The sequence below is a fragment of the Onychomys torridus genome, chromosome 18, assembly GCF_903995425.1.
Source record: "Onychomys torridus chromosome 18, mOncTor1.1, whole genome shotgun sequence".
Taxonomy (NCBI): domain Eukaryota; kingdom Metazoa; phylum Chordata; class Mammalia; order Rodentia; family Cricetidae; genus Onychomys; species Onychomys torridus.
The window spans coordinates 63193946-63209401 of NC_050460.1; the positions used below are offsets into that span (position 1 = coordinate 63193946).

The following is a 15456-nucleotide window of genomic DNA, read 5'->3' on the forward strand; positions in this document are numbered from 1 at the left end:
AATCTTTTCATTTTTGAGACAGGGTCTCATGTTTAACTCAGGCCAGCCTTGAACTTAGCATGTTCCAGAGGCTGGCCTTGAACTCCTGATCCTTCTGCCTCTACCTCTGGCATGCTAGGACTGAAGATATGCACACCCCAACATCTAAATACTGTTTGAACAAGGGGTCCTTTAGACTCATTTTACAATGTGCTCCAGACATACCCCCTGGGGCTGGCCCTGCTCCTCAGACCCGGACTCTGTCTCTCAGGCTGTAGAGGAAGACTTGGTTTTGGAGGGGCACTGGACTCTGAGAGGGGAGGTGCAGGCTGCCTCAGCAGCCCCACAGCAGCCCCTCAGCAGCCCCGAGCGCTGAAGAGCAGGCCTGTCTGTGGCAGGGTCGCTGAGAATCAGGAAGATCCCAGCCCTGCCTCTCCATTGGCTTCATTTTGATGTGATAAAACACACACCAGAAAGTTTATCACTGAGGTCATTTCTAGTTTTTGTGTTTTGGTTATTTGAGACAGGGTTTCTCTGTGTAGTCCTGGCTGCCCTAGAACTCACTCTATAGACCAGCCTGGCCTTGCATGCAGAACATCCACCTGCCTCTGCCTCCTGAGTGCTAGGATTAATGGTGTGCACCATTAAATACAGCCAAAGATGTGTGTGTGTGTGTGTGTGTGTGTGTGTGTGTGTGTGTGTGTGTGTGTGTATTTAAAAAGTTTACTTATGTGTAGAAGTGTTTTGTTTCCATGTATATATGTGTGTATATGATGGTGCCAGTGAGGTCAGAAGGGGCATTAGATCCCTTGAACTGGAATTATGGATGATTTGTAGGTACCATGTGGGTGCTGGGAACTAAACCCAGGTCCTCTGCAAGAGCAGCCAGTGCTCGTGATCACTGAGCCATCTCTCCAGCCCCCGCAGCCAGGTTGTATTTTGTTTTTTAGTTTTTAAGGTGGGATAGAATGGCAGGAAGGGCCAGGTATGGTCCAGGCCAGGGCAGGCCTTCGTCTCAAAACAAAAACAAAAACAAAAGCTGGGCAATGGTGGCACACACCTTTAATCCCAGCACTCGGGAGGCAGAGGCAGGTGGATCTCTGTGAGTTCGAGGCCAGCATGGTCTACAGAGTGAGGTCCAGGACAGGCTCCAAAACTATCACTTTAATTGGACTCGTAGTGGGAAAGGCACATGTTAGTGGGGTCTGGAGGGAGTGGAAGGGAAATTTGGGCATGAATATGATCAAGATACATTGTGTATGTGTAGGAAATTGTCAAAGAATTAAATATTCAAAACAAAAGCAAACAGAAAAATCCGTGGTGACGCCACTCTCCATAGAAGGGTCTGGACACTCGGTTTCCACCATCAGGTTAGGTTGTCTGGAGGCCTGTTCTAGCCCCTTCCATCTCCGGCGATCTTAGACATGACCAAGCAGGCTGTGGAGGTGATGCACCCACCCTACCCCTACACACAACGTCTCCCACTAGGCTTCGCTTTCAGTTCCGTACAACGGCCAGACGTTAAGCTGGTTTCATTCTGGGATTCAGGTATAATAAGGAAGTTGTCAACTGAAACTGTGCCTGTTTTACCTCCTCTCTCTCCTGGGTAGTTCTACCAAGCTTCCTATCTCTGGCACAGCCCAGAGGAGGGGGAAGCAGCCTGGGCGGGCAGCCCAGGTGGAGCGGTTGGGCCAGCGCTGCCCTCTGGTTGGCTACCTGTGAGCTCAGCCCGGGAAACAGTGACATATATAGCCCAGAAGTTCTGAGCCCCTGTGAATATTGTCACAACAGCAGTTTCTTCACGGAGGCACAGGAACCGACCCTCGAAGGACTTCTACCTAACAGGGGCCATGCCCCGCTTCAAGAATCCCAACCCAGGGATGTCCCGGGACAGCAGCGACTTCTGTGGTCTCAGGTGGGTTGAATCCTTTCCTTGTGTGTGAACCTCGGCAATGGATGGGCATTTCAGGGTCCCGGAAGGAAGCTAGACATACTAGCAATAGACCCCAAGTCCAGACTTGGTTCTGCTTCTGGCTTGCTGAGCCTTCTACGACCTTTTTTCTTTTTCTTTCTTTCTTTTTTTGTTTTGTTTTGTTTTGTTTTGTTTTGAGATGGGTTTTTCTGTGTAGTTTGGTACCTGTCCTGGATCTCGCTCTGTAGCCCAGGCTGGCCTCGAACTCACAGAGATCCTTCTGGCTCTGCCTCCCGTGTGCTGGGATTAAAGGCGTGCGCCACCACCACCCAGCCTTTTTTCTTATTTTTAAAAAGGTGGAACAGCCAGCAGGATGGCTCAGCAGGTGCAGGTTGCCTGGCATCTAAGCCTGACAACCTGAGTTCAGTTCCTGGAACCACATAGAGGAAGCATGAAAGAATGACTCCTCTGCCCTCCACATGTGTGTCATGGTACACACCCCCAACACATACCCGCACACCCCTAGCCCACACATACACACACCACACACAACTCCCCACATCATACCCCTGCGCACGCATGCGCACGCGCGCACACACACACACACACACACACACACACACACACACACACCCCTACACACAAGCACATACATATACATGGATGAAGAGAACCCAGGTCAGTCTAGCTGACCCACCACAGTGCTCTGTAGCTGCTGAGGGGTCTCCTGGGACCTGCAGCTGTGTTCAGGAAGGCACTGTGTTGATCCCTCTGGGACTGCAGAGGTTGGGACTCTGGCTGGAGCCTCTGCCCACCTGCATCTGTCCCTGGCCTCCACAATGTTTAAGTGTACAAGGACCAGCTGGGAGCATCAGAGAAGGGTGTTCAGGTGTGAGGGAGCCAGGAGTCACCAACAGACCTGAGGTAATTGGGGTAACAGGCTGGAACAGTGAGGGGGTTGGTGGCTCTCTCTTTCTATTATGTAAAGGAAGGCCACCACAGACTTCCGTTGAGCCCAAGGTGATCTCTCTTCAGACCCGGCCTCTGGGCAGGAAGGGGTCCTCAGAGGTTTCAGGAGCACCTGCCAGGCTGGGTCTGAAGGATCCCCACACTGCAGGGGGTGTGCTGGGCACTTTGTAGGAATGCAAGAAAGACCCTGCTTTTGTTTTTTTTGGTGTTTTGTTTTTGTTTGTTTTTCGAGTCAGGGTTTCTCTGTAGCTTTGGAGCCTGTCCTGGACTAGCTCTGTAGACCAGGCTGGTCTCGAACTCACAGAGATCCACCTGCCTCTGCCTCCCGAGTGCTGGGATTACAGGCGTGCACCACCACCGCCTGGCAGAAGACCCTCCTTCTAAAGAAGATGGAGGCCCTGAATTGTCACCAATTAACAAGTGGGGCCAGGTATAGCACAGGACAGGCCCAGCGTTTTGGGAACACAAGACCACCGTGTCTCCCATTCCAGGCATGCCAGTGGAGGCTCAGGGGTCTCCGAGGAGCACCTCCCTACCCAGCATGTGGGCAGGCAAGAGCTGTGGAAGTGCCTGTACCATTGCAGGAGTCCAGAATGATGCATTTGCAGCTAGCTTCTCCTGGCTCTTGCTGGGAAGCTTCAGAGCATGACTGATAGCTGTGGGCGGCATGGGCCCATGAGAGACAGCGTGAGCTGAGAGCCATTGGCCATGGGGCTGTGAGGCCCACTCTGCGTTCATAATCTTGCACATGCATTGTGTTGAGAAGAGGTTGCTTGGTGCAGGAGTGAGAAGACAGGATTTGGAATGGGACGGGCAGAAGAATCCTCAGGCTCAGCTCTTTGTTCCCAGCTCTGCGACTGATCGTGTACCAGTGGCTCACAACCTCAGTTCCCCACGCCAGACAGTCTGATTCACCGGGCACTGTCCGAGTCGATGAGATCATAGAGATGAAAGGGCTCACAGTGTGTTTGTGTATAATTATTTATTTGTTCCACAAATACTCAGGGCCTGCCTGGCCAGGGGTGGGAACAGCAGGGAAGCCGCTGGCCAGGCATCCCTTGGGGGTCTTAGATATGACAGCAGCAAGCTTGGCCATGCGATTTTAGCCTCTTACACTTGAAACAGAGGCAGTATTGGACATTCTGAGTTAGGGCAGGCTGACAGTGTACAGGATGTGTTCTTGAAGGCCTTCCTTGGTATCTGTGAGGCGACGTGTGTGTCGAATGCCTCCAGGGGTGGAGGAGGAAGTGCTTTGTGGCATGAGAGGCCAGGCCAATGTAATGATGAGGTCAGAGATCAGTTTAGAAAATATGCCAAACACAGCCTCGTGCCGGGGATAACCATGCCAGCTTGGTGTGACTTCGTCGGTCCTTTGTGGCTGTGAAATGAGTCGTCAGAACCATTGTCCTATCTTAAGCTCTGTGATTCATGCATCACCCAGGCATTTCTGGCGAGGGTGGACTTTGTTCTGAAAGCTCTCAGCCATGCAATAAATGTGTTTACACCAATGCCTGGCTTGCTATGGGCTTCTGGTCTGGGCCAGGGCAGGATTCCCCTGCAATGAAACCAAACATGTGAGAAAAACAGAGAAGAGGAAGGAGAGAGACCATGATGACTCCTAGATGGGCAAACTTTCACACTGAGAACCTAGAAAGATCTGTGGCCGTGTAAGAAGAAGTGGATCACTGCCTTCTCAGGAAAAACAGACTATCCAACAGAGAAGGTCTCTTTGGAGTAACAGGCTCACTACTCTGGCCAGCCACACTCTCTCAGCCCCTGACCTGGATCTGGAACAGTGATTCTAGAACATTCCAGAGAAGGAGCAGGCAGAGGGGCCGGGGGAGCGTAGAGATGAGTTCAGTCAGTTGAGGCCATCTGGAAAGAGTTGTCAGGAGGTGGTCATGGGATTGAAGGCCAGGACACCTTGGGCAGGAGGCTGGTGAATAAGTTATTGGGCTTTGAGGTCAGGAGGTCATGGGGATCCTGGGGTGGTCCTTCACTGGGAAACTTCACTGGGAAGCTTTGTATGGTGAAGAAGCATAGCACCCAGCAGGAAGAGGCTGAGCTCATCTTACCTCTGTGGAAACCTGTTTCCATAGCAACTGCCCCTTTTTAAAGATGGCTGCTCCTTTCTTTCAGCTGGGTGGGGGTGCTCTTATTTGCAATGGGATGGACCCCTGAGCCAAGCCACCTCAGGGAAGAAGAAGGGCCTGAGCTGACAATCATGTCCTATGATTAACGGCTTCCATGATTTGGTGGAGCAGCTATCCTGGCTAACAGAAGCCCTGACCTGTTTGTCAGTATTTCTGGCTCAACTTCCTTTGAGCTAATTAATATAGTCAGGTAGTCCATTGGTCTAAATCTGCCTTCTCTTAAGCCCCCGTGCCCTCCGAGCCCCAGCTTTATCAGTTTAAACACCAGAGCGTTCTGTTTTAGATGTACCTGTCATCTTACTCATGACTGTATCCTTAGCACCAAGTAGGATCCCAGAGGCATCACTAGTGAGTGTGGGGAAAGTCAAACATTTTCCTCAATTTTTTCTTCTCCTTATCCCACCCAGAGCTGAATTTTGGAAACACAAAAGTAAGGCATCTTACTCTAGGGCTTTCAGGAGCATGAGCCAGTTTCTACATGAGGTGTAGACAGTATTGCGGGTCTCTACACGGCCCGTATGTTCCCGCTAAGGAACGTTAGCCAGCGCTGCTTTCCAAATTGCCCACCTCCTCCCCTGGCCCAAGGACATCCTCACTTCCTTCAGGATGGTCCATGTGTGACACCAGCAGTGCTGTGGGTCTTGACGGTCAGGGATGATGGTGACGTGCTGGGGTCTCCCACCAGGACAGAGGCTTGAGGGAGAGAAGGTGTCACCTGCTGTCACCTTCAAATCTCCCTGTGTTCACCACAGCAGTTTTCCACTGTTTACTATCCTTCCTGTGCTCTTTGCACAGATCCCACACATAGGGAATTGTGAATCTAGATGTTTTATTTTAATGTATTACATTTTAATTAATTTAGTGTGTGTGTGTGTGTGTGTGTGTGTGTGTGTGTGTGTGTGTGAGTGCAGGGGGCATGGGTGACTCTTCAACTGAAGGAGCTGTTTGTTTTGGTTGTAGCCCCGTGGAGACCCCGAGGGGCCCAAGGAAGCCCCCCAAAGATAAGAGAGCCCAATCCTTGGACCGGCAGGATCCCAAGAAGGACTCTGAGTCTTTGAACTCCAAGCCACCCTCCGGGTCCACTCACAGGAAGGCGCTTCGTCGGACGGCCAGCGATGGGGCCAGAGCTTCTGGGAGCCCATGTCACTTTGCAGAGACCCAGGGAGCTGTGGCCCCAGCCCTCCCTCTGGGAGAGGAGAGTGAATTTCTCCCCTGTGAGCAGGGACCCCCAGAAGACACCAAGAAAGAGAAGGCCCCGAAGCAAGGCCAGCAGAGCTGGATGAGTGTGTTGCTGAGTGTCTTACTCCTAAGGGTTGGTCTGGAGGAGCCCAGAGAAAAGGCCAGCAGGAAGTCAAAGGGGAAAGGGGAGATGAGCAAACACCCAGAGGCAGCCGAGGAGCCGGGCCTCAGGAAGAAGTCTCAGGAGAAGAAGGCCGGTCGCAAGAAACACAGTCACTGGAAGCCTGCTGCTGAAGAACCCACAGGGCCCCGGAACTCAGAGGCAGACGGCCAAGAGGTCATACCGCCCAGCTTGGCTACCTCACACACCGAGGAGGCAGACCTGGGGCTGATCCGCAGGGGTGAGCAGAGTAGGGTAACCCCATTGTCCCACCCCAAGGACCAGGGTGCCCTAAGTTTATCTCCTAAATGTCCTCAACTGAGATCAGATGCAGACAGTGGGGGACATTTCTATGAGGTTGAACCCCTGAGCACTTAGATCCCATCAGGGGTGCCACCGTCCCACATGCTGTGTGGCCTGGGGCTAGTGACTCCCCTCTGGGCCTTAATGTGCCCCCTCCCTGCCCCATCTACAAAAATAGATAAAATAGTCGCTGTCGCATGGGTTCACACAGCTCACACGAAACGAGTGCTTGGTGTGGGTGCACACTAGCTGGTATAAGGGCGATGAGATTTGGGGAAGGTGGAAGGAGCTAATCTCCCACTCCACGGGCCTATGGGTGCCTGCCGGGTACTCTGATAGTTTCTGCAGTGTCTGCCCCTGGAGCCTTTATTCCGTGATGAAAGGAGAGAGCAGGCCTCCAGGCATCCCATAGCTGGGGATGTGGAGTGAAGTCTCCTTCACTCCCGGAGGCCTCGCTGGAGGCTTTGGTGCCACCACACTGTGACTCATGAGAGGGAGAGCTGGTGGGAGGGGAGCCTGTCCTGAGACACCCCCCTTTTCACCAGGAAATCCTGGCCAGTTTCTGATTTGGGGAAGGCTTGGGGGTGGCTGCTGCCTGGCCTGTCGCTCTGTGGGATCCACTCTGTGGGTTAACAAGGTCAGCGGAGTGTCACTAACCCCGGCGTCTATGCATTTGACTTCCAGGGAGACCAGATTCTGGAGCCCCCCAGGCCTTGCCTGCAGAGGGAGGCTGTGCTGGATCCTCAGAGAATTCTGCCCAAGCTGCGGGTCCCCCATCAGAAGAGGACCCCCAGAAACCTGACCGTGAGTCCAAACGGCTAAGGTCCTTCTCTCCTTATGGGTGGGAGGCTGAAGCAAACTAGAGAGGCTACTGGGGTGATGACTGGGCCCCGGCGGGGTGAGTCTTGGAACACGCACAGCTTTCCTGCCTGTCCTGCCGCTTCTGGTGCTGTGTACTGATCTTAGAGTCTAGAAAGGCTGCTAGCAACGCTCCTGCCTCCGTGCCAAGGGGCACGTGACGTGGCTTTCGATCTCTTCAAATGTATTTAAAAAGATAGAGAAGAGGGGCCAGGCTGGGGTGTGGTTCAGTTGGTAGAATGCTTGCCTGGCATACACCAAGCTGTCAGTAGATCCCCAGCATCCCATAAATGGGGTGTGGCCGTGTACACTGTAATCCTAGCCCTGGGGAGGAGGGGGCTTCTCCCTTCGAAACCCTCTAACGAGCTGTTATGGATCTCCGAGGGAAGCAGACCGGCCATGTTCACATTTGGGAGTCCAGTTCGGAACACTGTCTATGTACTTAGGAGTGGTGGTTCCCCGTGCTCTCTTGCAGAGGATGAACTCATCTGGAAGATAGTGGAATTGCTCAAGGAGGCAGGGGACCGTTTAGAGGAAGAGGTGAGGCGCCAGCATCAGAGATCCCTCCCTGGGCTGCTGCAGCTCCGGGTTCGTGCACCACCTGCCCTTCCCAGTTAACCTTACTCCCTAATTCCTGAGGCGGCCACCCACGCCCTGTCCGGGGGCTACCTTTACCCTCTCCTCACGGCCGGGGACCTGACTCACATTCTCTCATCTCTCCCGCAGCAAGTGCAAATCCCTCAGCCGGAAGTAGCTCCCCGAAAGGCAACGCCGCCCCCCAGGAAGAAATCCCAGGAAAAGAGGTCCAGTTTGAAGAAAGCCTTGTCCCTCAAGAGGCTTGCCCCCGAGGAACCCAAGAGAGTGGGTGCAGCCACTGCCCTTGGCCCAGAAACCCGGCCCAAGAGGCCCAGCTTCCTACCCCTGTGTATTAGTAGCCAGCGACCTTCCACCTCCAGCATCCATGGTGAGCGACTCTGGCAGTTGCCATAGCAACTGCAGCTTTCCCTCCGGCTCTGGGATCTTCCCAGGGCTGGGATTGGCCAGCTTTGTTCTGATGCCCACACTAGGCCTCAAGCAGTGTGGAGAGGGGTGGGGGTGGAGATGGAGAAGGGACAGGAGCTGGTCACCTCTACATGGCCTCACCTGGGTGCAGGCAGCCCACCTGGGCTCTCAACGGGAAGGTATGCAGAGTCCTCAGCCACCCCCATCCTCTGCAGCTGGGCTGAGGATGATTTTGTGACAGAGCTGGAGACAGGGTTCTCAGCTACAGTTTTGTTTTTCTCTCTTACTGTGTGTGTGTGTTTTTGCCTACATGTATGTCTGGTTACCATGCACATGTCTGGTATCTGTGGAGGCCAGAGGTGGGCATCCGATTCCCTGGAGCTGGAGTTCCAGATGCTTGTGAGCCACCAAGTGGGTGCTGGGAGTCAAAGCCGCATCCTCTGGAAGAGCAATGGGTGTTTAACCACTTAGAATTTGGAACTCTTTTTTTTTTTTTTTTTTTAAAGATTTATTTATTTATTTATTATGTATACAGTATTCTGCCTGCATGTGTCCCTGCAGGCCAGAAGAGGGCACCAGATCTCATTACAAGTGGTTGTGAGCTACTGTGTGGTTGCTGGGAATTGAACTCAGGTCCTCTGGAAGAGCAGTCAGTGCTCTTAACCACTGAGCCACCTCTCCAGCCTGAACTTGGAACTCTTAACCACTTAGAACCCTTCACACACCCATTTTGTTGTCGTTTTGATTTTTTGGTGGTGGTTTTTTGCTGTTATTGCTTGTTTGTTTTTGTTTTCTGTCTGTCTGGAGACAGAGTCTCACGCAGTCCAGGCTGGTCTCAAACGCCCTGGTAGAGCAAAAAGTGTCCTTGAACTTCTGATGCTCCTGTCCACTTCCTAAACGCTAGGGTTATATAGGCTTGTGCACCACCTCCCGGTTTCTGCGGTTCTAGGAGTTGAACCCAGAACCTTGTGCCTGCCAGGCAGACAGTCTACCAGCTGAGTGCCCCAGGCCCTCCCAGTTCCTCTCTCACTGTCATCTCGTCTCAGTGTCTCAGACTGCTGTCTGTGTCCTACTGTCTGTCTGTATCTCGGTTTGTCTCAGGGGAGAGGAAGCTGAGCTCAAGGGGGAAGGGATGAGGTCATAGTCACGTGACCCACCAAAGCTGGAGCCAGAGTTGTAGGGAGCAGGGCTGGTCACATTGGTTCTTCCTGGACATCAGGATGGAACGGAGCTGGCCTCGAGGGACACCGTAGCCAGAAGAGTTTCTGGCTTAGAGAGCATGGGTTTGGGGACTTAAGAGGATAGATTTTTCCTGCAAGATGGTTTAGGCCGTGGACATTTATTCATGCCATGGAGTCAGGCATCTTCTGTCCCCAGTGGATCAACCTAAACGGTGGCTAGGTAGGGAACCCACGGAAAGAGGGAGGAAAGGGCAGAGAAGCAGAGCAAAAGGTTTCTCTGGGGGCTGCAGAAGCTTGATCTGGGCCTCCAAACAGAGCCCCAGACCCGACACAGCCCAGAAGCTCACTGAGCCCAACGGAGCCTGAGGTCAGGGTACACTGGCACCTGCCTGGGCTCAGAGCCAGCTGCTGGGTGTGGCCGACACAGCACACTTACTGTGCCTTTCTGCTCCCCAGACTCAGAGGAGCCCGGATTCCAGGAGGCCCTGTCTGTAGACGGTGTGTGTTCACATCCCTCTGAACTTCACACCACCCCAGCTGACGGTCAGGGACCCACAGAGAAGCCGCCGAGGGACAGAGCCTGGGAATCCAGTTAGTACCTTGCCCCTCAAAGAACCTGTCTTGACTCTGCCATTTGAAGAAGAGAAACTGAGGCAGGGAGAGGGAGGCCGAGGCCTGTTTCAGCCTCCCTTTGGGAAGTGTCAGGCTATGGAGACAGAGCACACTTATCTGCTAGCCTCAGTTTCCTCCTTTTGCAGGGGTGGTCCTTGCGAGTTGCTGAAGGTCCTAACTGAATCATGGCCTGTGAAGTAGAGGGGGCAGACAGGGCGTGGCAGCTCCCATGTGCTGTTATTACTGTTAGGTGACCCACTTGAGAACTGGGTGATGATGGGAAGGGGCTGAGAGCAGAGAAGGGAGCCATTGTTACCACCTTAGTATTGGCAGAGCCGGGACTGGATGTGAAACATTGTCAGGTCTGCACATCTGGAGACATCTGGGGGGAAGGGGGAACTGGGGAGACAGCAGTCAGTATTAGTGCCCCATAAGCACGGGGCCCCAGTTTGCACTCCAGAACATGAAAAGAGAGAAGAGAAAGGACGGAAGGGAACGTGTACAGACCTGGCCCTCGGAAGCCAACGCTGGCCACAGATTCTTTTTAGATTTATTTATTATGTATCCAGCATGTATGACTGCAGGCCAGAAGAGGGCACCAGATCTCGTTACAGATGGTTGTGAGCCACCATGTGGACCTCTGGAAGAGCAGTCAGTGCTCTTAACCTCTGAGCCATCTCTCCAGCCCCCACAGAGGCTTTTGTAAGAAACTCTGCTCTTTCCTTAGGAGAATTCAGGCGGAAGATCCTGGCCCTACTCCAAAATGCAGAGGAACAGAAGGGAGAGCAGGTGAGGACTCCTTCCCCGACCCTCCTGCTCTTTGGGGGACCCCCGCCCCGTTGCTTCATCCTAAGCTCCCGACTGGCCTCCCCCAGACCATCACCCTCCTGCTGGGTTACACTGTCTAGGCCACAGTTCACCTTTGACCTTCTCGAGGTCAGGGGCGCTGCCTCAGTTTCTCTCCTCTTCCCCACAGCCAGCTCAAGTCCAGGAGGCAGAGGAGGCTGGAGAAAACCCTGCCCCAGCCTGCAAGGTGAAGTCACATGGGAAGAAGTCCAACCTCCGACGGGCCTTTTCCCTCAGAAAACACGGTTCCAAGGATCCCAAGAGGACAGAGGCTTTGAGGTCTCCGGGTGCTGCCAGCCCGGAGGCCCGGCCACCCAAACGGCACAGCTTCCTGCCCATGTGTGTCAGTGGCCACAGAGCTTCCATCTCCAGCGGCCCAGGTGAGCGGGCCTGGTGTCACCATGGTAACGTCAAGTCTCGCCGTGGGCTTTCTGCTGTGGGAAGAGTGCGGGAGGCGAAAGGGCCAGTTTTCAGCAGGACACCTACCAGAAAACTCAGAGTTTCTCTTAAAAACGAAGGCATTGCTAGATCTGTGATTGTCTGTTAGGTGTCACCAGGGAACGCTAACAGAAACAGACCAGGGCACTGAAGGGGACCTCACTAAAGCATGAGGACCATTGGTGTGCAGTGATAACCTGGTACTTGCCCCGTGCCTGCTGTGTATATCGCTAACACAGTACTGTCTCATTTAACATGGGAAGTCTGTCTACTATTTCGTTTAACATGGGAGGTCTGTCTTATGATTCCCATCTGATAACGGGGGACTGTGAAGTTCAGACTGACCCGGCTGAGCCTTGCACATTTAAAGGGAAGGTGATTTTACTGGGTGGAAGCCATGGGCATGTCCATGTGCTTTTTAAACTGTAGACTGTGAGGAAGCAGAGGGCAGAGAGGGAACACTGAAATCCCCTCAGAAGCAGGGCAGGGTCGGGACCTCCCCGAGGAATGAGGAATGAGACAGATGCCTGACTCATCCATTTTTCTGCAATCCCGTGCAGGAGACCTGGAGTTCCAGAAGCTGAAGGCTGCAGGAGGAGAACCAGCTGGGTCCCCAGAGGTGCCTGTCCAGAACAGAAGCCACACGCCAGACGAGCAGCCTCTACCAGAGGGAGCCTGGGAATCTAGTTAGTATATCCTGCGCCCACAGGGATAACTTCCTCCAGCTCCTCTCCCAGGATGCCCCAGGCTAAGCAGAGGATGCTCCTGGGAGTACAGAAGGCAGCTGAACCGCCCCCGAGACCCTACAAGGCTTTGGGGGTGTTAGTCCATTTCACGGCTGTAGATGGTCCGACCTCCATCCAACTCAAGCTGCCAACAGTTGGTAATGACCTCTCTGTGAGTTTCCTGCATCCTTTAGCCCAAACCGGCACCAAAAAGGCTGATAATGCAGCTGAGGGGCCCTCCTTGTGGCAACACCAGTGGCTGGCCACTCCGAGGGCAAGTCTCCATTCCTGACATTAGGAGCCCTCAGTTTCCCCGGGTGTCAGGCGGAGCCGAGTAAGGTCACAGGTGGAGAGAACATTCACATTTTTATTTGAACAGCTATGCTGTTGTGGCGGTCTGTCTGTCATGGGTGCTATGGCAGTCTGTCTGTCATGGGTGCCAGGCACCACTCATCCTTCCTTTCTTCCCTCAGAGGAGTCCGTCATCCACAAGTTGGTGGAAGGTCTCCAAGAGGTGGACAGCGAGCTAGGGAGGCAGGTGAGTACCCTTCAAACTCTCCAGGTAGACACAGGGGCTCGTGCACCCTCCTCTGAGACTGGGTTCCAGCCCTCCTTCTGAGTGACTATGGTCACGTCCCTTAACCTCTCCAAGCCTCAGTTCCCTCTTTTGCAAAACAGGGATAATTCCTTCCTGACCAAACAGTGCCTGTGTAGAGCACACCTGACCCATGGCAGGTGAAGAGAATGTTAGTTTAAAATGATAGGATGCAGGCAGGCTAGGGCGATGGCTCAGCAGGTAAGAGAGCCTGAGTTCAAATCCCGAGCACACATGTCAAAAAGCCAGGCATGGCCTCATGCACCTGTCATCCCAGAACAGTATGGGGCAGACAGGAGGGTTGCTGGGGTTCAGTGGCTGCCAGCTTACCTCCAGGGTCAGTGAGGAACCCTGTCTCAAGGAAATAAGGCAGAGCCCTAGAGCAGGACATCCAATACCCTCTGGTCTCTATATGTACATGTACACGTGTGCATACATTACACACACACACACACACACACACACACGAATGTTCAATGGCTCCCCAAACCAAATCCTCAGAACCCCGAGACCTTGCTCCCTCCAACCCTTCAGATCCTGCTGCAAGGACCCTTTCTGCTGTGGCAGCCATGCCGGTGAGCAGTTTAGCTGGATCCAGTTCTTTCAACCTTGTAGCTTATCTGTCCGCACACAGGCTCCTGCCCTCGACCAGCAGTCTCCCCTAGAGAGACAGGCGGGTCCCATGTGAGGGTGTGAAGGTGCCTCAGCTTTCCACCTCCCCAGCCCAGCCCCACGTCATCTGCATCTCACCACCCAGCGACCCAGAGCCCATGCACCACGTGCAGTAGGGAAAATCAACACTGTGCACTTCCTGAGAGCATCCTCCACCATGGCTTCCAAGAGGGACCCCAGCCCTCCCCAAGATGCATCCACACACCACGCTGCCTGGACCGCCTTGTCCTAGATCCTTATTCCCCGTCAGTGTGCCCAGGATCTCAAATACACCACATGTGACCCAAGTCTTTGTCTTTGGAGCCAGCCCCCAGGACAACCCAGCTGCCATGTCTAGATAGGAAGAGAACTCACCAGAAGAACCTTAGCATGGCGCTAAGAAGCCATTAAACGTTCTGCGGAAACTGCTCGCTTCTGCCCCTAACCATTTTGGAGAGGGGATCTGGTCTCCCCCATATTTATAGCCAAACAGAGGCTCAGAGTGACATGTTCTGTGCATGCGTTTTCAGTTTTTGCTTTGCCCTGCAGCTGTGACCAGGCCTTGTAGAAGTGAGAGTGTGTGGGGGGGACTTAACAGAGGAGTGCTCAGACAGATATTAGGGAGCAGGCTGGGGTGGGAGGCTCTCTGCCAGCAGCACCGACGACCTCCACTTTTGTTCCAGATCCGGCAGTACCCCAGCTTCAGGAATTTTTTTAATGAGTTCTCAGATGCCTCCCTCAGGAAGCTGGTGGCCACTTTAGACAGACAGAAGACCCGCCTCTCGGAGGAAGACAGGCGCCTGGTCAACAGACCCCCACCGTGCGCCTTTGGCTCACTCAACAGGTTTGCCGCCAACCACAGCTGTGCCATCTGCACCCTCATGCAGTCCAGAGGCCAATACAGGGGGCACAGTTACGCCCACTTCCTGTCCAGGAAGGCCCAGCAGGTGAGAGCCGGAGAGGAGGGATGCAGCAGTGGGTCACAAGGGACGAGAAATGGGGTCTTCTGACTCTTCTGGTGTGCTCAGACTTTACAACTTTCTTTTAAAATTTCATCTATTTATTGTGTGTGGGCGTGTGTTGCCACGGCACACATGTGGAGGTCAGAGGACAGCTTGTGGGAGCTGGCTCTCTCCTACCGTGTGGGTTCAGGCTTAGTGGCAAGTGCTGATACCTGCTGAGCCCTCTTTCTGGCCCATCAGTCAGAATTTTTAGGCTTCAGCTCAAATGCCACCTCCTTGCTGCAAACTTCTGAGACAATTCTAAACCACGATGACAGGATTAAGCAGTAGTCAAATGTCAAAGGACTGGAGGCAGAGGCGGGTGGAGCCAGTGGCCCCCCGGAGGCCGCCAAGGGGATGACAGATGCAATTTGGACGGTCAAACTGTTCACAGTGTGGGAACAGCAAAGGCTAGCGGACCTAGCGTGGGTGCAGGTGGGGGGCTAGGAAGCGTGCCGCCTGCAGAGTGGGACCTGCTGACGAGGCTGTGGCCTTTCCCCTTCCCAGAACATCACGAGTCTGGCTGGTCAGAGTCCAGACTGAAGGCCGCCGCATCTCATACCCCAAGTTCTTTGGGACTAGCCAGTAGCCACCAGCTTTGGCATGGAGACCCAGAAGACAAACAGGACAACCTGGTCTGTGCTTCCCAAACACGCCTGGAGATGGACAATGACACTCTGCGCAGTCGGCACTCTCTGGACCCAGAGGCCAACTGGGGGTGGGCACTGGGTTAGGGTTGGGAGAGCGGGCTCCATCCACTGAACCTGAGGAGAGGTCTCACCTCTGCATCTCTCCATTCCACTGTCATGAAGGCTGACTGACACCTGCCAGATCCAGCTTTCAATGAGTATTATCGTGTGTGTGTGTGTGTGTGTGTGTGTGTGTGTGTGTG

The 15456-nt window shown here is 53.7% G+C and overlaps 1 protein-coding gene across 1 annotated transcript; it reads left to right on the forward strand.

Moving 5' to 3' along the window:
- The first annotated feature begins 1742 nt into the window (after positions 1 to 1742).
- Positions 1743 to 15456, forward strand: Bnip5 (BCL2 interacting protein 5). The gene is made up of 12 exons (XM_036167097.1): positions 1743 to 1894; positions 5974 to 6593; positions 7340 to 7459; positions 7989 to 8053; positions 8240 to 8477; positions 10153 to 10287; positions 11036 to 11097; positions 11285 to 11534; positions 12153 to 12278; positions 12791 to 12855; positions 14247 to 14510; positions 15072 to 15456. Exons 1-12 carry the CDS (start codon positions 1830 to 1832, stop codon positions 15105 to 15107), a joined length of 2046 nt encoding a protein of 681 aa, XP_036022990.1. The 5' UTR covers positions 1743 to 1829; the 3' UTR covers positions 15108 to 15456.

Excerpts from the sequence above, each read along its gene's own strand:
- Bnip5 (XM_036167097.1), top strand. The coding sequence starts at position 1,830 with ATGCCCCGCTTCAAGAATCCCAACCCAGGGATGTCCCGGGACAGCAGC. Across the intron at positions 8,054-8,239 it reads GGGACCGTTTAGAGGAAGAG|CAAGTGCAAATCCCTCAGCC; the intron begins GTGAGGCGCCAG and ends TCTCTCCCGCAG. Across the intron at positions 11,535-12,152 it reads TTCCATCTCCAGCGGCCCAG|GAGACCTGGAGTTCCAGAAG; the intron begins GTGAGCGGGCCT and ends AATCCCGTGCAG.